Source organism: Castanea sativa, chromosome 8 (assembly GCF_040712315.1).
Source record: "Castanea sativa cultivar Marrone di Chiusa Pesio chromosome 8, ASM4071231v1".
NCBI lineage: Eukaryota > Viridiplantae > Streptophyta > Magnoliopsida > Fagales > Fagaceae > Castanea > Castanea sativa.
In genome coordinates, this window is record NC_134020.1 from 48,987,552 (window position 1) to 49,010,146 (window position 22,595).

At 32.4% G+C, this 22,595-nt stretch overlaps 2 protein-coding genes and 3 non-coding genes across 5 annotated transcripts; 1 reads left to right on the forward strand and 4 right to left on the reverse strand.

Annotated features, from left to right (window-relative positions):
- Positions 1 to 3,895: 3,895 nt before the first annotated feature.
- On the reverse strand, positions 3,896 to 5,910 carry LOC142606701 (putative polyamine transporter At3g13620). Its single transcript, XM_075778036.1, has one exon. It carries the CDS (start codon positions 5,768 to 5,770, stop codon positions 4,325 to 4,327), a length of 1,446 nt encoding a protein of 481 aa, XP_075634151.1. The 5' UTR covers positions 5,771 to 5,910; the 3' UTR covers positions 3,896 to 4,324.
- Positions 5,911 to 14,054: 8,144 nt separating this feature from the next.
- Positions 14,055 to 14,126, reverse strand: TRNAG-UCC (transfer RNA glycine (anticodon UCC)). Its single transcript has one exon. It is a non-coding gene; the product is annotated as a tRNA-Gly (tRNA).
- A 95-nt stretch (positions 14,127 to 14,221) lies between these two features.
- TRNAG-UCC (transfer RNA glycine (anticodon UCC)) lies at positions 14,222 to 14,293 on the reverse strand. Its single transcript has one exon. It is a non-coding gene; the product is annotated as a tRNA-Gly (tRNA).
- A 3,949-nt stretch (positions 14,294 to 18,242) lies between these two features.
- TRNAG-UCC (transfer RNA glycine (anticodon UCC)) lies at positions 18,243 to 18,314 on the reverse strand. The gene has a single exon. It is a non-coding gene; the product is annotated as a tRNA-Gly (tRNA).
- An 81-nt stretch (positions 18,315 to 18,395) lies between these two features.
- On the forward strand, positions 18,396 to 22,136 carry LOC142607687 (uncharacterized). The gene is made up of 3 exons (XM_075779275.1): positions 18,396 to 18,575; positions 20,367 to 20,750; positions 21,132 to 22,136. Exons 1-3 carry the CDS (start codon positions 18,446 to 18,448, stop codon positions 21,854 to 21,856), a joined length of 1,239 nt encoding a protein of 412 aa, XP_075635390.1. The 5' UTR covers positions 18,396 to 18,445; the 3' UTR covers positions 21,857 to 22,136.
- The last annotated feature ends 459 nt before the right edge of the window (positions 22,137 to 22,595 follow it).

The following is a 22,595-nucleotide window of genomic DNA, read 5'->3' on the forward strand; positions in this document are numbered from 1 at the left end:
ATAAATTTTATACTTTAAAAAAATGAAATTCTAAATTAATATGGGTTGTGGAAAAAAAAACTTGACCACCCTAAAAAAAACTTGAGCATCCTAATTAAAAATTTGCCCATTATAAATAAAATTTCACTTCTCCAAACTTTTGGTCCATTGAAGATTGAACCAAAAAAATTGCGAGAAATGCTTTTTTCACAACATGTCCTCAAAAATTGTCAAAACAAACAAATTTTAAAATTCTCAAAAATTGTCTAAACAAACAAATTAGCCTAAAAGCCCAAATCAAATGTTTAATTGTGATATTTTAAATTGTGTTTTCAAAAGACATATTATAAAATTGCTATTTTTTTAATAAATAAATGCATATTTTCCAATAACTAGTCAGTTAGTGCTTGCTTTAGTCTTTAGCAGAATTTATTGGATTTATGTGATACATCTTGTACATACACATATGCACTAAAATAATACCTCAATACTTTATTGAACATGATTAATGTAACGGTTTAATGCCTAAGTTGAATATGATGAATGAACTTGTAGCTTACCCTTTATTTTTTTGTTAGCACTATGGACAAATTTCTTACAAGGAAATCACTTTTTATTGTAAAATTTATCTTCTAAGCAAATTCGTATTCACTTGAATAATCTTTTTTTAGATCCTAGGCTATGAGAAAAAGTCTCATCATTTCATCCTAATGATCGAGAGAAAAGAAAAAGAGCATATTTACAAAGATGTTCTTGTCAAACTCTTAGCCATGATTACCCTAAATTAGAAATTAGTGGAGCATTGCATTGATTTAATCCTGATTAGTTTCAAGAATACAAAATATTGGTTGGAACATATCATAAAAAAGGATGATGCATTTTGTTTATATTGTTAGTTATGCAGGCAAGAAGTTGGTAATTGAAAGGGAAATTAGTAGTTTAATGATTACTTGGTTGATTATATTGAAAAAATGTGGCTGATAGCATTATTAATGACGCTATCATACAACAATTTCAAATATGAAAAACTTGTAGAAGGAAAATTTAAAACTTTATGTATATGCGACCGTTTTTTTATGTTAATATATTCAAGTTTTATTTTATTTAAATTTTGTTTAATTTAAATTTTTTAATGACCACCCTGAGCAAAATTTCTGGAGCCGCCACTGGGTACAAGGATCCAAAAATAGGTAAACAGGTAGTCAAGGTTATCTCTGAGGAGCTAAAATCTGACAATTGATCTAGGGCAATGATCTCATGGTTTGAAATAGATTGGGGTAACATACCCAATGAAGATTCTGAGGACATACCTCAAACCTCAGAGAGACGAGCACTAGTTATATGAAAGGCATATAGCTAAACAGCTAGAAAGGAAAGAAAACTGACTTGGCACGGAATAGGAGAAGGATGAAGAAAGAAGGGTATAAAAGTCATCCCCTTCGCATAAAATACAAAACAACCACTTCTTTGGCTACATTAATGAGGAAGTGACCATGAACAGTGATAGCACAGCTAAGATTTTAGTGTAAAGCTTGTTGATATGTTCCAGATGGGACAAGAGTCCTAGGAGTGCGATCCCAGGCCTCCAAATGTAGGATCCAGATGCGTTGAAGCTAGATATATAAAGCAAGAAAAAGATCTGGATGGGGGGAGGGGGGGGGGGGACAGAAAAAAGAGTGCAAAAAAGAAAGAAAGAGAGTTCATCCATCTTGTAACCTCTTCCTCGGAATAGACCCGAGGACCAACACTAGTGTTTTTTCCTTACTCAACTTACAAACTAAACATCATTGAAATAAATACCATTTCTCATTCAATTCTGGGACATAAGCCTTCGTAGTCTTTGTATTGGATATCATAAAACAGACTTAACTTCCCATCTCTAAAGAAATTAATTGTGATGGCAAATAGTAAAATCATCATTTAAGATATAAAGTTGATCTTTCACTTTTTGCCTGCCACAAAAATCATTTGGTCCAAGTCAGATACCATGTCATCATTCTATTAGGCCACATAGGACATAAATTAACGAACATAGACGGAATGATGAAAAGTAAAACGTTTTGTAAAGTTTAAGGACGAAAAACGAACTTTTGATAGTTTAGAGACGAAAAACAAACTTTTATGAAAGTTTAGGGATGAAAATGATATTTTACCCTTTTTCTTTTTTTTTAAGTCTAACCAGAATCAAAGATTCACATCACATTGCGAAGAAGGGAACTCATCTTATAGCAAACTTTGTATTAATGATTTGTGTCACATCTGTATCGATGGGAAGCAAAATTAGTAAATTGGAAACCTTTAAGTGAAAATTAGTGTATGAAAAATCGTTAGAATGGTTAGAATTGTATAAATATTTATAAGTATAAACTGTAAACGAAGATATTCAAGTGAATCATAGAGTTTAGAAGCTAACAAAGTGAGTGATTTTATGCCTCTTTCCCACATGCTGTTGGTTTATTTTATTTTATTTTTTTATTTGATAGTGACAACAGTGGGGATGGGAGATTTAAATCATAACCTTCCTTGTCAGTAAGTTACAAGGCTTTTAATGATGTTGCACGTTAATATATGGAACTCCAATGTCCTAACTTGAAAGTTAGCTCTTTTCAATTTTATTGTGGCTGAGCTTCTTTTTCTTTATAAGTTAGTTGTAACTTGTAAATTTGGTTCCTTTCCTTAGCAGGCAGATGCTTCTATGGTAATGATCAGACAAAGTCTTAGTCCTCTACCTTTTTTTTGAAATTGAAAAACTTTTCAGTTTTCACATATAATTTGAGGAGGCACTCAAATATTTATGTTCTACCTTCAAGAGAAAATTATTTGCACAAAGTTCCTCAAATAGATTAGAAGAATCAGTCTTAAAAGAATCTAGAAAAGAATAAAGGAAAGGAGACAAATCACAGGAATATGAAGGACTGATTATTGAACAAAATTAATATCAAGTATCAACCTTGAAGTAAAGATGAAGGAGACTTTATGCCAAATACTTATGTTAAGGGCATATTTCTATCTTCAACTCAGCTATTATTCCTTTTCTTTTTAAGTATTGTTTAGGAGAAGCAAATTTGGAGGTAATCTTCAATTTATGTAATCAATAATACAGTCAACTCAACATGGAATCTTTTGCTAATTTGTTAAACACTCCGACTTCACTCTAATGGAATATATCATTTGTGTACACATCACACACACACAACTATAGAAGGCAAGGATATTGCGGAGAAATTATTATTTACACTGAGAGGACTGTTGATGTGGTTTTTACTAATAAGATAATGTCATCTATGCAAATGTATGTGTGAGCTTCCTAATCAGCACAAGAAATAAAAAATAAAAATTACCAGATAATGTCACATTTGCATAAATAACAGCATTTTATTAGTTGAGAGGACCATGTCAACAGTCCTCCTGGTAGACTTAATAATTTCTCAATATTGTGGCTCAGAATAGTCTAAGTACATTGTAACCTTCATTTTCTTTTTAATATATAAATCCAACCTCTATTTCATTCAAATCTAAATGTAATTTTCAATGCTCTATATGATACAGTTTTGGGGAATTTTTTTCAAGCTGACGTGAATTGGTGAAAGCTTCACAAGGCAATCAGATTCGAGAATCCAGCTAGGAATTCAATTATTCTATTGTTATTCAAAGTTGGCTTCCATACATTTTGTCCAACTCCCATGACCAATGCATATGATGTTGACCAATACTTAACAATCTAAAAAGATTTTTGTTGCCTCAAACTGCACTGCATGTCCAATAATTGATCAATTAATCAGGTTTAAATTATAGCCACAGTTTCCACAGTATCTGCATCGTCAAATGTGAAATATCATTCCATTCTATATGGCTTTGTGTGGACGCATGAATTAAATAATTGCAGTTGTAACTGGACGGCTACTTATGCAGACAATTTGCCCCAAAAAGAAAGCACAAATTTTTATACAAGAGAACACAAATTTTACAACAATGAGTCAATTTACCTCAACCTTTTTTTCTTTATCTTACTTTACTAACTCACACAAGTTACTTCTCAAAAAAAAAAAAAAATCACAAAAGTAAATCCAGGTTTCCTTATAATTGCTGCTACCAAATTACATATGGACTGAAGGCTCAATACCTGCAAAGATAGCAAGAGAGTACTAACACTCGTGATGACACAATTTTTTTTTACATATAACCTGCAAGTAGAATCATTCAATTGTGGATCTCAAATTTGCATACTCAAATCCAAGTGTGTGCCCACACTATTAGTTGAATGTTGCATTCAAAAAAGCTTCAATCCCAGACTTCAGACTTTCAGTTCTTTCTAGTGGAATGCACGCCGTAAGTGTCAAGTTTGTCATAAATGACCAACCACCCTATCCTGGTCGTTTTCTACTGCACCAAGTTCACCATCAATGTTGAATTTTAGCCACTTCTTTGACTTGCAAAGTTTCATCAAGAAGTACCATCCAATACCAGCAACAGTCATTATACCACTCACCAAATAAACTTTTTTTGTAGCAACAGCCATTATCACCACTAGAAAAGCACATGGTACCAAGCACATAAACACCAGCATCGGCAGCCTCAATGGGACCCGGTAAGGCCTCTTCAACATTGGGAACTTCCTTCTCAACCATACAAATGAAGAAAACTCTAATAACATGCTTAAACTGTACAAGAAATTGGCTGAGGATATAATGTCTGTGAAATTCATGTATGAAACCCCTAGTGAAATTGAAGTTGATAACAAAATTCCAACCCAAGGGGTATTGAACCATGTAGACCTTAGACCAAAAAACTTAGGCAAAGATCCAATATCAGCCATACCCAAAAGTTGGAAAGCACTGCTGCTTAACTGGGCTTCAAAAAGCCCAATTGCTGATAACACAGCACCAACTTCAAGAAAGATTTTCAACCATTTTCCAGCAATCAATTCTGCAGCCTGGGCCATAAACCCGGCTTCCCATTCAGTTTGATCCACAGAAAGAGCCCCAGTGACAGCCAAAAGTGGAAACAAGTAAGCCAAGCAGGTGAAAATCACAGAAATAAAAAGAGCTTTTGGAAAAGTTTTCTGGGGGTGATCAACTTCTCCAGCCAAAGTACTAACATTGTCCCAGAAATTCAAATTCCAAAAAAGGGTGTTGAAGAACAAGTTCCAATCTTTCTTAACACCCTGCTGTCCCAAACTGAGCCACCTATGAGGCCTAATCTTTGGGAGTGCAATCAAGGTGATGAGTATAAATGGCAAAAGTGAAATAGCAGCAAGTGCCACAGCAGCATAACCAACAATTGTCAAACCAGTATAGTTAAGAAACGAAAGGCCTAAAGTTGAACCAAAAATTGCAAGGTACCTAGGCAAGCCAGACTCAAGAGCAGGAATAAGCTGCTTCATATAGTCTATGCAAAGAACAGGGAAAGCAGCAACATTGATAACACCACTGAGGAATTTCCATGTGCCCATAAGTGAACCCCAGAACGGACCAAAGGCACGGTCTGCCCATATAACAAAGCCACCGTTTCCAGGATAAGCGGTGGAGAGCTCTGCAGTGACAAGAGCTTCAGGGACACTCCATATGAATGGAAACACCATGAAACCAATGATAGCCAAAAGGGGTCCCGCTGCTTGAACTGCTGGCTCCTCTCCATAAGGCCCGCCTGCTACTTCAAAGTAGATGAGAAATATGAGTGGAATCAAAGTTAGCTTCTTTGCGTTTGGGACCGTGGCTCTCGCTGTGGCTGTGGCGGTTGTGACAGGGAGTTCTTGAGCCATGTCTTGTGATTTTGAGGATGTTTTTTGCATTGTAAAATGACTTCTTCTTCTTTTTGGTTGGTTTGTGTTGAAAAACTGTAAACCTGGTTTTGATGTGTCTGTTTGTGGTTGTGTTTGTGCGTATCTCTGAGTTCTCAAAGATTATATATAACTGATGTTTTGTGAAACGGCATGTGAGACAGCTGTTTCTGCGAGGCAATGCAAATATGGTATTTATTATACACAAATTCACTATTTTATTTTTAATCGTTTTAATTAAATAAATATTATATCAAACTACACTATTAATAACATAATTCTTTGCTTAAGTTTCATTATTTTGCTTACTAAAATATCTTCACACAAATTCTTAAACTCTAAAAAATACCCATATTCTTTAGTTAAATAATTTTAAATTTAAAAATACAACCTGGTTAATAGAGTAATTTACTATTTTAAAAAAAATCATAAGTTTTAGATTCTTTCTTTTATCTTCTCTTATGAATTACCACTTTTTATTTTAAAATTCAAAATTTTAATGAGGCTATTATAATTAATAACAAGATTTTGTTTCCAAGTGGTTCCAGTTAGCTCAATTGGTAAAGTCTTTAATGGTTGTATAAGAGATTTGGAGTTCAATCTCCGCCTACACCAAAAACTGATTGGTATCTTGATCTGATGATAAAGAGTTATCATCAGGAGCGGACGCCATAAATTAAAATTCTCTATAAAAAAAAAAGATTATGTTTCCAAAAAAAAAAAAAAAAAAAAGAAGAAGAGATTCTCTATTTGGGTTTCAACATTTTGAATACTAAAATATCCTCAACACAAATTCTTAAATACTCTAAAATACCCTTATCTTTTAGTTAAATAATTTTAAATTAAAAAGTTTTAGACTTTTTCATTTATCTTCTTTATTTGACCTAAAACTTAAGACACTATTTCTGATTCTCTATTTTATTTTTAGATATTATTCGGGCATTACTTTCATAAAAAAAATCACAAAATTATTTATATATCACTTTTAAACCTTATAACTATAAATAAAATAAATAAAAAATTGCATTATTACATGTGCAAACATGTGTAATAAGTTTTATTATTTTATATGTTTTTATAAATAAATGGTAAAAGAACTTTAGCCCTACTCAAAGGGGTGTGACTAGTCAAAATAGTCGGTGCTCGTATTTCCTAACACGTTCACATAGCATCTATATATTTTTCAAATATCTAATATATAGCAATTAGCATGTGGCTACCCTCTTAATTGATATTTATATTTCTAATTACAAATATCAGTGGGTAGATAGAGGAGGGAATTTTTTAATATATTTATTTTGTTTCTTTTTTTTTTTTTTTTTAATATTGTCCCATGAGTAACATATGATATATATGCGTAACTATTGCAAAATAGTTGACGTTAAAACGGCATGGGACTAGGTATTTGTAGATTTGTGACAAGAGACTAAAAGAATGGCGAGGATTGAATTATCGTTAGGAATGGAGTCAGGACTTGAAGTTAGGGAGGGCAGTTTCGCTGTTGGTTACATGCAGTGGCTCTAGCTTCCGGCTCAGTTGTTTAACAGTTAATGATTTTTTTTTTTTTTGTGTTTTTTATGTGTGCATCTAGGTATGGACAAAATTATTTTGTTTAAAATTTTTTAAAGGGTCACGTTGTTTGTTTTGCGTAAAATTGGTTAATTGAGTTTAATTTTTTTTAACTTTATTATTAGTAATTTTTGTTGTCGAATAATTTTTTTGGGCTTGTTTATTTTGCCTTCAATTTTAGATCTGGCATTTTAAAATGAGGAAAATGCTAGAATTAAATTTTTTTTTTTTTTTTTACAAATTATTAATGTGGCGAGTGATTATTAGTAAGTAAAAATGTGATGTAAGTAATTGGCCTAGATGAAAACCAATAAAATTTTACTACCTCAACAATTTGTAAAAATATTATAGAAAAGTTTGTGGCTAGAGTAGTACTCTTAAAAAAATCAATAATAATATTAAGGGGGCAAGGTGTGATTTTATAGAACAAAATTGATGTGCGTGTGTGTGTGTGTATATATATATATATATATATATATATATTAATTTTAAAAAAAAATTAGGGGGGACCATTGCTTCCCCTATTCCAAGTCTCCCTCCATCCCTATTTGTGGTGATGATAAGTTGTTAACAAATGAAGATTATATGCAATTTTTTTTTGTAAAATTGTATGTTAATTTATTTTATATATATATATATATATAATTATTTAATTTGTTTCTAATAACTCTTCATTAAACAAAAAATTGGTTTTAAAAGTTGTGATTACGTCATATGATCATCTTCTATTTGGAACAAGTGACTACACAACCTTTAGTTATTACAACTTTGTTGCTTAAATTTTCAAAAAAAAATTATAAATTCTAGTTCAACTATGATTATAATAGTTTGATTTAGGTAAAACTCTGTTATCAAAGTTTCAAGAAATTTAAAATAAAATTTAAAGCTTCTTTTAATTATTTTAATCGTCTAAGTCTAACATAATTTTTTTTTCTTTTTTAATACTCAGTAGAATAAGACTTGTACACCACATGTTCTTCCTAAGTCAAGTGGTTCAATATATGAATGTATGATTGATGTTAGTTAATTTAGAGTTTCGAAAGTCATTGATTCTTATGAATTAAACATATAAAGAGAACAAAAGCTCTTGATCAAACTTTAAAGTTTAGCAATTTGAGAGATTCTATGCTGAATGCCTTCTTCATTGTTCTTTTTAGTGTGATGTATAAAATTCACCAAGAAGAAGGGAAAAAGAAAAAGGAATATTAAGCTCTCTTCAACCAAAATATTATTCCTCTTTTATTTTCACTTTAATAGTTCAGGAGAACCAAATCGGAGATAATTATTAAGTTTATTTATATGATATGATCAAGAATAAAATCAATGTGTAATATTTTACTGAATTATTAGACATGTGGACTTCACGCAGAATATATACCATATAGTTTGTAGACACAGGGCTAGTCAACTGTGATATAGAACTACAGAAGAAGTACTCTCAACTATGGAACTTTTCTTTTTCTTCTTCTTTTTTTTCTCTCCCTAAAGTTTTTCTTATTTCTGATTTTTTTTTTTTTTGAAGTTTTTTTCACAAGTTTGACTTCAGAAGTTCAGCCTTTGAGGTCAATGAGATTCGAGGGAAAAATTATTAAGTACTCTTGGAGTACCATAAATGCATAGTCACTCTTCTCACATGAATAGTGAGTTCCGGCAATTAAATTTATAGTGGAACTTACTATTCATGTGAAAGAATGGAGTATACATTTATGATAATATTGGAGTACACAATAATTTTCAGATTCGAGGAGCCAACTGAGAAAGTTGTAATTAATTGCGTATTCAAATTGTTGGCTTACAAGTAAAGGGAGTATTTATTATTGGAGTTGCCTATTTATCTAATTACGGTACAATTAATATACATTTTCCTCTTAAAAAAAAGGTGCAATATACATTTTCCTATAAAATTTAAGAACTACTCTGCTGACAATTTTTAGTATTACATATTGACCTTCCTAATGAAATTTTAATAAGGTACTAATAAGGATTTTTTTTCAAAAAAAAATAAAATGGTCCTCTGTATAGATTTTTTTTTTAAAATGATATCAATATATTAGTATATCACTTTAATCAGTAAAGTCTCTATTAGTTGAATAAGAAATTTGTGATTCAATTATCACTTAAACCAAAAAATGGAATAAACAATCTGAAGTTCAATTCTTATTTATACCAAAAAATCGATTGATGTGTTTATCGCGTAAGATTGATGTGGGCTCATGATTAAGGTGAAAGTGTTTTGAATCTAGGAATTTTCATCTTTTTGAGGCATTGATGCCCACAGACATATTCTCTAGATTGCATAGTGGGGGTTCTTGCCTTCTGGCTCCTGGTATTGTACTATTGTGTCATTGAGTGATTGGATTTGAAGATGCAAAATTATTAGTATAGGACAGAATGGCCAGAGCCAAAATGTCTCTATAATGTTTCATTATTATATCGACTTAATGAAAAAAAGCCAAAGAGGTCACATCGAAATAGTGATTGAAAGAGAGTTTATTGTAATGTTATTACGGTAAAGATAGGGAGTGATTTACTACTATTATTTTGCGTGTATGTATGGCGCTAAAGGTGAGAACAATTACATTGCTCCAAACTTTGTGTTTACATTTGATTTATATCAAAATTAAGGAATTTAATGAATAATTATTATTTTCATAATTTTAATTATATATATATATATTTTCTCTCTAGTTTGGGTTTGACCCCTTATTAATAATCCATATTCAGCCCCTATGGTGTGAAAGTGTATCTACCTGACATGATGCTTATAAAAGCGTGGTGATTCGTGTCACATGCTTCAGCGAAAAAATGTTGTACTGTGATGTGTGAGTACCTAAGGGTTCTCCTCACCATGTTGAATTCGAATTTAAATTGTCAAGGTTAATGACCACATCCACTGATACACGCAACAGCGACATTCCTTTTTTTTTTTTTCCATAAAAATGGGAAATTTGTACGTTAGAAGGAGTTAAAAACAAACAGAACACCAGAATCAAAGGGTAATGAAAAAGTGGTGATACCTAGTGCCAAAGAGACTTTGGCATTTTTTTGGCGGTTTCTTTTGAACCCGTTAACGCAACGCAAACATACCCCCAAAAAAAAAAAAAATTCCATTTCCTTGTTAAGTTTTTCTTTTTATCAACTTGTCATAAAAAGAAATAAACAAAGTGTACGTTTTGTGTTTGAAGATTTATTAGATCTCTTCCTACAAACTTTGGAGTTTGGAGAAGTTATAATAATATTTTGCTCAAATAGATGGAGACAAAGTCTTACCGACACATTGTCCATTTTTTTAATTAGGAAAGCATGGAAGTGTAGAAACTTTCCGACTAATATGGACTACATATTATTTTATCAGTCATACATTTTCTATTGAAGGATGGGGCAGTGTGTACATGCGTGTTTCTTCTTCTTCTTCTTCTTTTTTTGGATCTATTCTCATTATCAAGGACCCAACAGAAGATAGAAATTGGCCCAAAAGTCAATCAAACAAAAGCCCAATTAGAAACAGTTATTGACAAAATAATTTAGAGGCCTCCACACTTGAACAAAAAAGTCAAATGATGAGTAATTGTTTAGAATCGCCGGATTAGGGCATATTAAATAGATTATAGAAAACACAGTAATGTAATAGCTATTCACTAGTTTTGTTATGTTTTTATTATAGGGAATAGTCATTCCTTATAAATAGTTATTCTTTAAAATGAAGAATAACTATTTCTCTCTAAAATGGTTATAATAGCCATTCCTTAGTGTTTGTAATAATTTTTAAAATTAATATATTTCCAAATAAACAAACTTTCCATATACTCATAATAATTATGGAAATAAAAAATTATCAAAAAATAAATCATCTCTCTCAAATTTAAAAACATATTATTTTCTTGGAAGTATAATTATTTGAGTAAAATATATCCTAATTAAAACAAATCTTAAGTTTTATTCTAATGTTACACCTCACAACCAAACTTATGAATAGGTTTAGTTATTCCATTACAATACATTTTATTCCTAGTAATAAATATTACATTTCTAATGTGGATTCTAGTTAGCTCAACTGGTAAAGTCTCTAATGGTTAAATAAGAGATCTGGAGTTCAATCCCCACCTACACCAAAAACAAAGTGGTGTCTTGATATGATGATAAAAAGATATCATCAGGAGCGAACGTCATAGATTGAAACTCTCAAAAAAAAAAAATACATTTCCAATCGTAATCTCCATTCAATGTACCAAACATGTCCTAACTCTTCTTAGATAAATTATGGATTTTACTAATTAAATTTATGGTGAAACTTACTATTCAAATGAGAGAAGGAACTGGAATTCTAATAAAAATTCTAAATATTTTTCCTTAAAGAGTACAAACTTGAACAACAAAAGCTTAATATATATATATATATATATATATATATATATATATATATATATATATATATGCAATTAAACTATCTATATAGCTCATAGCGCAAAGCGCAACAAATTCTTTAGATTTCTTAGAATACGTTTGGTACACTGAATGAAAATTACAACGAGAATCATTATCTTTATTACTAGGAATAGAATGTGTTGTAATATAAAAACTACACATATTCATAAGTTTAGTTGTGAGTTATAACATTAGAATAAAACTAGACATGGCAAAATGGGTCAGAATTTTCTGACCCGACTCGCTTGACCCGTTTTGACCTACGACCCAATTGACCCAACTCGCAAACCTGATTGACCCGCCCATTTTGCCATGTCTACCAACGTTGAGCAGATTGAGATTGAGATTGAGATGTAATTCTTATAAAATATTTACTTATTCTTCTTTACTTAATATGTTATGTACTCCATTATAATTTGTCATTCTTTACTTGCCACCTTTATTTTCTCTTCCTACTTTAAACAAATCGAAGATTATACTAAGATTAATTTCTAGAAAGCTGGAACAAAAGTTGCACCAAATTTGGGTATCAAGTGTTTAATGGTAATTGATAAGTGGTAATAGTATCACCAGTGAGAATCTAATCACAGTTAAGGAACTCATAAACAATTGACAGATTGCATCTATTAAAAAAAAAAAAAACTTGTTTGAAAAATACGGGTAAACTTGACCCGACTCGACCTGCGACCCGATTGACCCACAACTCGATTGACCCGACACGACCCTAACCTAACCGTTTTGCCACATCTAAATAAAACTTAAGATTTATTTTAAGAAATATCTTACTCATACAATTATATCTCCTTAAAAATTGTTATTTTTTAAATTTAAGAGAGATATGTGTTATTTTTTTATGAAATTTTATTTTTATAATTGTTAAATGTATATGGAAAGTTTGCTTATTTGGAAATATATTAAGTTTTGAAATTATTGCACTTACCAAAGAATATCTAATACAACCTTTTTAAAGAGGAAATAATTATTCTTTATTTTGAAGAATAGCTATTTATAAGAAATAACTATTCCTTTATTTTTTGAGAAGCCATCCCTAGAAGAGGGAGAAGGAATAAATATTCCTTGTAATAAAAATATAACCAAACTAAAGAATAACTAAATCATAGGAATAACTATTATATTACAATACCTATTACAATATACCAAATATACCCTTAATCGCTTAAATTGGGAAGAAAAAGTGTTGTTAATCTTTGCTGTTATTTTGTTTGGTTTTGGATTTGAATTTTCAACTAGGGCTGAGTTCCTTTTACTCTGCTATATCTCATCACAAAAAATAGCAAAGAGCAAAGAAGAAGAATATTCTTCATTTATATCAATGCCTAAAAATCTTTTGGGATAAAAAGAAACAGTCTTACCCAATCATGTATTGGTCTTGAGCTCATACATGCAAAATTAAAAGGCCAAAGCTGACAGAGAGTCAGAGACCATGATATAAAATTATATAAAAAAAAGTGTATACTAATAATTTCAGGATTGGTAAGTGATATATATATATATATATATATATATATATATATATATATATATATTTATATATATTCAAGTAGCTAGAAACTTTAAAAAATGATCCAAATAAAATTCTAATTTCACTATAATTTATGTACCATCCTTCTAATTTAAAACTGTTTTTAGTCCATTAATGGACTAAAAGTAGAATATTCTACTTTTAAACCGTTTTAAGTTAGTAATTTTAACACTATTTTTTTTTTTCAATGAACGAGCAGATTTTTATTTTCAAAAAATAGTCATACAATCAGTTCAAGACTCAACCCAAATAGGACAACACCTGTACAGCTACAGGTCTACAGCGCTAGAAATACAGCACTAAGATAACAATAACACCAAAAGGCTACAAAACCAGGTCAGCTAAAATAAAATCAGAACACAAAGATCTCAGAAGTCAGAACTTAAGAGTCTTAGACACATTACCAAAATTTAGTATCAATTCAATGTACAATTGAAAGAGCTAAGTTGAAAGGTGTTATCTTGGGGATGGTGTGCTGGTGTAAATTGAAAGAGCTAAATAAATTGTTCCTTCCTGATTTTTGTCAAAGGCTTAGACAATATGAGCACGAAGACAAAATGAACACGACTACAGAATTCTACAAGTATAGATAAAGGCTCAATGAGGGTTTTTTTTTTTTTTTTTTGAGAAACAACTCAATGAGGTTAATATTAAAGTGTTCAAGCTCACCAGCTATGCCCAAAAGACCAAATAAAAAGAAAACAATAACAAAATTCTAATTTTCATTAAAAAAACAAAAATGCATATAGTGTTATTATATGCGTTTGCCGGGAGTCGAACCCGGGTCTATTGCTTGGAAGGCAATTATCCTAACCGTTGGACTACAAACGCACATGTGGGCTCTAGGAACTAATAAAATAATTTGGTCACTAGTGTGTCATTTCCAAATTTGCCCTTCAAAATTATATTTATAAATAAAATAAAAATGCGTTTGCCGGGAGTCGAACCCGGGTCTATTGCTTGGAAGGCAATTATCCTAACCGTTGGACTACAAACGCCCCTTAACGACAATGTTATACATAATATATGGATTAAGTTAAATTTGTCTGTAAAGAATATTCTTCTATGGTTTTTTTTTTTTTGGGCTGAATAATTGTCTTTCTTTCATGCAGGCTGCAGCTATGAAGTTGCTTCCTCTAACGCAAATTATTTCAGCAACCCATCGAAGTTTCCAAAGGAGAAGAATCTCATCTATGGCTGTTCATGAATCGAGTCGAATCAGGTTTTTGTTTGACCCGAACCTGACCCGATTGGATCAGGTGAACCAAAAATAGACCCATAACTGCCTAAACATTTGGTCGGGCCCGGTAGCTCGGGTCATCAGATGAACGGGTTAGAGCCATCGGGTGATTTAAGGTCTAAAGCAAGAACAAGAACACAGAAAATCTGAAGAACACAGTTACACAGAAATCAAAACCCAGACCCATCAAAAATCAACCCAAAGAACATAGAGATTTAAAATAATAATAATCAAAGAACATAAGGAGAAATCAAAAACCCAAAGGACAAAAATCATAATCCAAACCTACAGAAATCAAATAACACACCACAAAACCCAGATATATAAGATTGAAACAAAGAGAAAGAAAACACTAAATCGGTACCACCACCACTCCATCGCCCACCATCATCACATCCATCACAAGATCAATGCAAAATCTATTTTTAAAAAACAATATTTTGACCCACCATCAAATGCACAAGATCAGAACCTCAAATGGTTGATCAGAGGAGGCTTCAAAAGAGAGGGATTTGAGCAAGACCAAACCTAGGACGGCGGTGAGTCAATGGCAGCGGTAGAACGATCAACTTGACAACGACGACAGAAATAAGGGGGCTAGGGTTAGGGATTTGAGAGAGCAAGGGAGAGAGGCTGAACGTGAAATAGAAAAAATACAGAGTCTAAAACGTTGAGTGAGAGAGACTGAGATGTGAAAAACTAAAAATTCATTCTTTTTCTTTTTAAGTTTCTAATGGGTCAGGTTGGTTTCTACGGGTTAGTAAATGTGGAATCCGAACTCGAATCGAAAACCAAATTTTTAACACTAATGGACTTGCACCTGACCCGTCTGGGCATTTAGATCTGCCCATGGGCCTTCGGGTCAGACGGGTGGGTCGGGCCTGACGGGTTGATGGACAACCCTAATCCCAACAAACCCAATTTACATTTCACACACACTAGGTGATTTTACTTTGGTATATATTATATCCAAAAGGTCTTATTTACAAGGTAAAAATAGTAAAAAAAATTTCCATGGAAAAGAAAAAAATAATTGTTTGTTTTCTTTTATTTCCTTTGTGAGGACTCGAAGACTAAAGATTGAAAGCATCACTGTAGCCTCTAGTTGTTCTTCATGAAGAAGCATCTATAGTCTGATGAGGGAGGTGGCCCGAGTAGAGAATGGGAAGTGACAAAGCGTCCCTTGGGAGTATAAAAGGTGAAGGTGGGCGCTTTAAGGGATAAACAAGATATTTGTGGGAGGTTTCTTGTAAATTCTCATCTACTCCTCCGCATTAAATGACTGGCAATAGCTTTATCAGCTGCATTAATGAGGAAGTAACCTAAATAATAGATCTATAACTCAGCGGCTCCTTCCATCACCTTCACCAGAGTCTAATAGGACAAGTGTCCTAAGGAGATTTATGAGGATTGAAAATGGAAGGTTAAGATGCAAGAAGCCATGGGGTATATAAAGGAAAGGGACTCTTAGATAACAGGGACCTGAAAATAATCAAGAAAAAATATCAGAGATAGAAACTGAGAGAAAAAGAGTGAACAGTGTATGTAACAAGCAGGAACATTGTCCTTGGGCAATTTTGTAAAGATCCATCTATACATTAAATCTTAGGCCTCTAATTCCTCATTCTCTATCTGTGTCCTCGGGGGAAATCCAAATTTGTTCATCCCACTCTCTTTACAAATATCTATTGATTTGAGCCAAGTTTAGGAACATCAATCTCATTATTCTAAGTAGGCTTGGGGCACCAAAATATTATGCCCTTACATCCTCTATTCTGAGGAGGGTAAGCAGGATACATATTTTTGTGAAGTGGCTTATTTGACAGAGATATGAATATTGTTTGTTTAGAAACATATGTATATATTAGTAGTAAAGTAGATATTTTAATATAGTTACCTGAGATGTATGTAGTGCTAATTGATAAAATAATAGAGTAATAATAATATGATTTTTGGGATTTAAAAAAAAAAATCTTTTCAGGATTAATTGAGGAAATTGGATAGAAAATAAACAATTACAATAATGATATTGAGCATTGAGCTATGTCTTTAGTATGTCTCTAAATTTATGAACTGGATGAGTATGCAATTCACTTTCAGCTAACCTGAGTTGAATGCATATAAAGCTATTTAAACTTGACTCTATCACATACAAAACATATATTATACAAATAGTTCTAGTTAATCTTGTTTTGCAAATAATAAGTACTTTTGGCAATTAAGAATTAGCACTTTCAGCATCCATTGGAGGGTCATTTGGTTAAAAGACATTGTGTCTTCTGTCAGTACTTTGTAGTACTCATCTTTCTCTCACACACGTCGGCAAGGAAATGTATTAGCACGTGCTCTAGCACGATGAGCGAGATTTTCTTTTCCTGTTTTAGTTTGGAGGAACTCGATTCCCTCAGATATTTATAGGTTTTTTGTATCTGATCTTTCAGCAATAAAATGATCTTCGGCCTGGTCTGGCAGGCCAGTTTCTCAACAAAAAAAAAAAAAAAACTTGCAATAACAAGTAATATTTTTGGACCAACAGCTTAGACAGTAGGCATTTTAATTCAAAATTTTGGACCACACTTTCCCTCCCATTTTTTCTCCATTTTGGAGAGATCAAGTTTTGCTGGGCTCAAAGAGAAAACAGTTAGACCCTACTATTTTTCTCTCCCCCTCCCCCTTCAACCAAACACTAATATTAGAGTGGCCTAAGATCCAACAAACTCAATCTTATGTTAATCTAGTCCAAAAACTTTCCTTAAAGATCCCAAAAAAAAAAACCCATCATTTTAAACTTTTTTTTTAATTTTAATTTTTTTTAAAGACAAAATTTTTTTATTATTAATAAATAAGTCAACACAGTTTTTAATTAGTGCCTCCGAGGATAATCAGACTTTATGTTTTATTTCTCCTAGGTAAATAAGTATTTTATTGTGTTTCTAATTCCTAAGAATCATATTTGACTTTGGTCAAGTTAAGTGAATGTTTTAATTATTATTTTCGTTTTCCTATGCTTGGGGGGCTGTTCCAAGCTCTATTTAAGCCTTTTGGCTTAATCAAATAAAGTTTAGAGTGTATTTTCATAATTAAAAAAAATAAAGTCCGATACATCCTAATCCTTTTTTTGTTTTTTGTTTTTTGAGAATCAATACATCCTAATCCTAAGAGACACTAATTAAAGAATGTTTTGACTTCTTTATTAATAATAAAAAGGGTTTTAAATAATGGATTGTTCTTTTGATCTTCAAGGAAAGCTTTTGGGCTTGACTGATATCAGATTAGGCTTATTGGATCTTGGGACACTCCGATGTCAAATACCCATCCCACCCATTTTCTCTCCTATTTTCCACTCAACTTTTTCCATCCCCTAAAGTCATACCGAACATACCTTTCTTATGTTGTAAGCCTGTATATTATTTATTATGTGTGTTAATTAATTCAATGCATTGAGTTTTTCTTCTCTCTATAATTTTACATTACAGATGAAGTAGCTCCAAAGTTATGTTCCATGCAGCAATTAATAATTGCAAGGACTCTGAAACAATCAATTGCATGGATATCTGTACTAATTTAAGTAGTCACAGAATTCACTTGCTTGTTCTTGTTGGATATATTGGTGTGTTTAAATAAGAAGTTACAAAGATTTTTCAAAACTTGCTCTTAAAAATATAAAGAAAATAAGAAAGCTCAGGACAACAAAAACACAACATCAATGCGTTTGCCGGGAGTCGAACCCGGGTCTATTGCTTGGAAGGCAATTATCCTAACCGTTGGACTACAAACGCCCAGCTTGTCAGAAAAATGTTATGCATTTCTTTTGAGTAAGTTTTAGTTTATTAGGAAATCTACTACCTTTTTCCTCTCTCTCCTCTCTATCACTATTCACAATGGTTGTCTCTCTTTCTTTGGTGCACCCATGGAGTCTCTTTCTCTAAAACAAATTGTCTCTGTAACCCATCATAGTTTCCTCAGAAGAAGAAACCCAATCCACAAACAAACTGGGCGTTTCCACTTTAGAATTCTCTCCAAAAAATCTGATTTCCAAGGTAAAAAATAAAGATACTAACTTTGTTTTCCATAGAAAAAAAATTTTGAGTTTTGTTTACTTTCTTTTATTTCCTCTGTTCTAAGGAACCACATGGAAAGACTAAGCAGGATAGATAGAATTTTATTTTTTGGGGGTGTGTAAAGTAGAGATTTTTATATGGTTTCCTGATATGTATGTAGTGCTAATTGATAAAAATATTAGAGTAATGATAATATGGTTTTTTGGTTTATTTTTAGTGAATGAAAAAATTAATCTTTTCATTACTTAAGGAAATTGGATAGAGAGTAAAGAATTACAGTGATCATATTGAGCTATGTCTTTAGTATGTATGTCTCTAAATTTATGAATTGTAAGAGTATTCAATTCACTTTCAACTAACCTGAGTTGACTACGTATAAAGATATTTAAACTTGACTCTATCAAATACATAATATATATTATACTAATAGTGCTAGTCAATCTTGTTTTGCTAATTATATAAGTATTTTTAACTTGCAATGATAAGTGAAACTTATGGAGTACTGTCTTATGGTATTGATTTCTCTTACTGTTAAATATTACCCATCATTTTGTGTTTCAGCTGGTTTTCAAAATACTGGTGATGAATCAACATGATTTATGAAAATTGAAGTCTTATATGCATGATTTTGATACACCATTATTGCTTTTGATGGTCAAGGGTTCTTTGTAAACAAAATGGGGTAAATGACTCTTGGTGTTGGTTGGAGTGTTATTGTTGATGTGTATGGGTGGTGGTAATAGACTAATAGCTTTGTAATTGTTTGTAGCCTTGGACTCTGATATTATATGTGATCCTTATTGAGAAAACATGCATGTCTTTCCTTTTGATGAATTAACAAGGCCTTTCTTGATGTTGTAAGGGAAGATATCCAAAATTTTGTGGATTTTGATCTTTTTTTTCTCTGAAATTTTAACGTAGTCTCTGCAAAAAACTACTCTATAATTTTACATTAAAGATGAAGTAGCTCCAAAGTTATGTGTCATGCAGCAATTAATAATTTCAAGGACTCCGAAACAAGTAATTGCAAGGATATATGCCCTAAATAGTCACAGAATTCATTTGCTTGATTTAGGTTTCTTCTTCTATAGAGGCCACTGTCTAATGTGTATCGAAGAGGGAGTTTCAAGAAATACACAATATATATATATATATATATATATATATATATATATATATATATATATATGCTCATCATTTCAAAGTCTTGAACAATCCTGCCTTATATATATATAGATATGTTCATCATTTCAAAGTCTTGAACAATCCTGCCTTCTATTTTGTGCTGCCTCAGAATGATTTCCTTTGTTCATCATTTCCATGACATGGACAGTAGAAGGCATGTCAAGATTATGATTTTTGCAGCCTTCTATTTTAAGCAGCCATGTCATAAAGCCAGTTGTTTCACAATCAGTGGATCAGTAACATAGTTGTGGTCAAATATGTTAGGATTTCCATTGAATATTTTAATCCAAAACTGCTTTCAGATCAAATGTGTCAATTTGAATGCTTCCATTGATAGCTCTAGTTATTGACTGTCTTCTCTTCTCTTTATAGTTATTATCTTATACATAGGGATGGGTTCTTCTTTTCTTCCAATACTAAATCAGCATAGATAGTAGTTCTGCACATTATCATTACAGGAGCAGTAGTATCTGCATTACCATGGCACTAGGGTTAAATACTTTATTTTCTCATTCTGCTTTAACATTAGGTTGAAGCACTTTCTAGTTCTTCAATCTTCAAGTAAATTAATAGGCTTGTGTACAGATTTTCAGGGCTACGCAAAACCTTTCCGTCTCTTGCCAGCCGAAAAAGTGAAAGTCTACACAGATACCACTGCAGAAAAGATTTTTAAATCTGTGAATGAGGATGAATCTCAATGTTTATACAAGGTCAAGCTCGGTACAAGTAACCTCTATGGCTCAAGTCTGAGTGACTTAAATGCTGGGATTCTCCTATGCTTGATAGATGAAAATGGTAATACCATATTACAGAGGATACCAGCCAGTTTGATGACAGATCATTCTACAAAATCAGAGGATGTGGTTGACCCAGAGATACTCCATTTCCAAAGAGGTTCTGTTGATGAGTTCACCTTTGAGGGACCTAATCTGGGAAGAGTCAAAGCTCTTTGGATAAGTCTTGAATCAGGTTAGTCTCTGCTAGGGATACTTCAATACTTGCTGGAACAATATGCTACACTTATGTATCTCTCTTTTGCATCCCAACTGAGGAATGTAGGGAATGATTTATGGAAAAACACATAGATTTAGGCACTCAGAGCACATTTTAAAAGTTACTTCTGTCTCTTCAGTATGATGATGTAATCCAATCTCTTTTCTAGCCTATTGGTTGATTAACTCTAGGATCATAGATATCACTAACTATTTACTGAGGTTTGCTCTTTGATTACTTGTTTAACAAAGATTGGTTTCTTCTAAAACTTCAAAAGCAACATGAATTTACCTATATATGATCCATTTTTGGCCAGAAAAGATTCTAACACCTTTTCATTGCTATCTCCAAGGTCAGGTCAGTGGAGATTAGGAAGTGTGAGCTTGAAAGCAATTTGTGGGTGTCAACCTTCATTAGAAGAACAAGACGGAGATGATCATAAGTATTTTGGCTTCCAATATGATTTTCAAACCGAGGATATTTTGCTTGGGGAGGGAAGTGACGTATCCATGGTGGAACTTAGACCTCGCGTTGCTACAAAGTTTTCTGGGGTTGACTCATTTGCCTTCTTTGGCAAAAGCCTCTCCCAACAGACTTCATTCACGAGTCATGGGACATCAATCGAGGAAAGCATGAGAGAATATGCAGATTTGAAGATCTCTCTGCTACTTTATGATGCCATTCTGATCTTTGTCGGTACATTAGTTGCTTCATTCTCAGCTGGGGAAAATACTGCTTTTGCATTCCTAACTGGTGGTCTTAGTGGTTTCTTGTATCTGTTGCTATTACAGAGGTCCGTTGATGGTTTACCAGTTTCAACGGATCCAGCATCTATTTCCAGGAAGACAGAAGGGACTGATAGCATGTTTGGAGGATTCAGGGGTCCAGTATTGAGTCTAGCATTGGTGATTGGTTTTTCTTTATTCATAGTGAAGTATAGCTCTGGAGATATTCCCTTGGCATGGTCACCAAAAGAACTTGTGGTTGGTATGATGGGATTTCTTGCTTGTAAAGTCGCCGTGGTTTTGGCAGCATTGAAGCCCATGCGGGCCATGCCAATGGGTCTAAAGATAAAAAAGTGATATACTAGCTCGGTTTCCCCAAATGAGGAAGAAAGTAGAGAAAAATATAAGTGTGTTTGAAACCAATTTGAGCCACGTATCTGTATCTATTCAGGAAAACATTTATAGGCACAATTCATATTTCCTTGAAGAGAACTGATGATTGGTGACTTAACTAATAGATATATGTATATTCCATCGTGTTACCCTGTTCTTAACACTTGTATATCATTGTTTAGAACACTACAGGAGGAACAAAAAGATTGTTTATTTCTCATTAATACATGTCAATGTTTCATAACCTTTATTGTTTTCTGGAGATGCTTGATTTGGCTGATATAGTAAGCGTGGTTTTTGAAAGTAATTCTCATTTTGGATGTCAAGAAAACTGAAAGAGAAATCAAAGTTAGAGAAAAAAATTAAACACAAAATTCTTACTACAAAATTGTTAAGAAGGCCCTGGCAAACGAACATTAGTGGAAAGCAATTTCAGTGTAATTACTGCTTTAAGAGTTTTGAACTACCAACATTCATGTATAGAATGAATGTGTACTTTAAACACATTTGTGTTAATGTTAGTAATAAGAACATCAAAGCACCACGTTTGATTGAAAATGAAACCAAATTTACTCTAGCTAGTCTAAGTGGCATACCTTCAGTATCTTATTTCCAGGACTCTCAAGTCCCTATGGTGATGACTGTTTACCATGTGAAGGACCCAACAAAAAGAAAAAGATAAATATTTCAAGTGGTCCAGTTT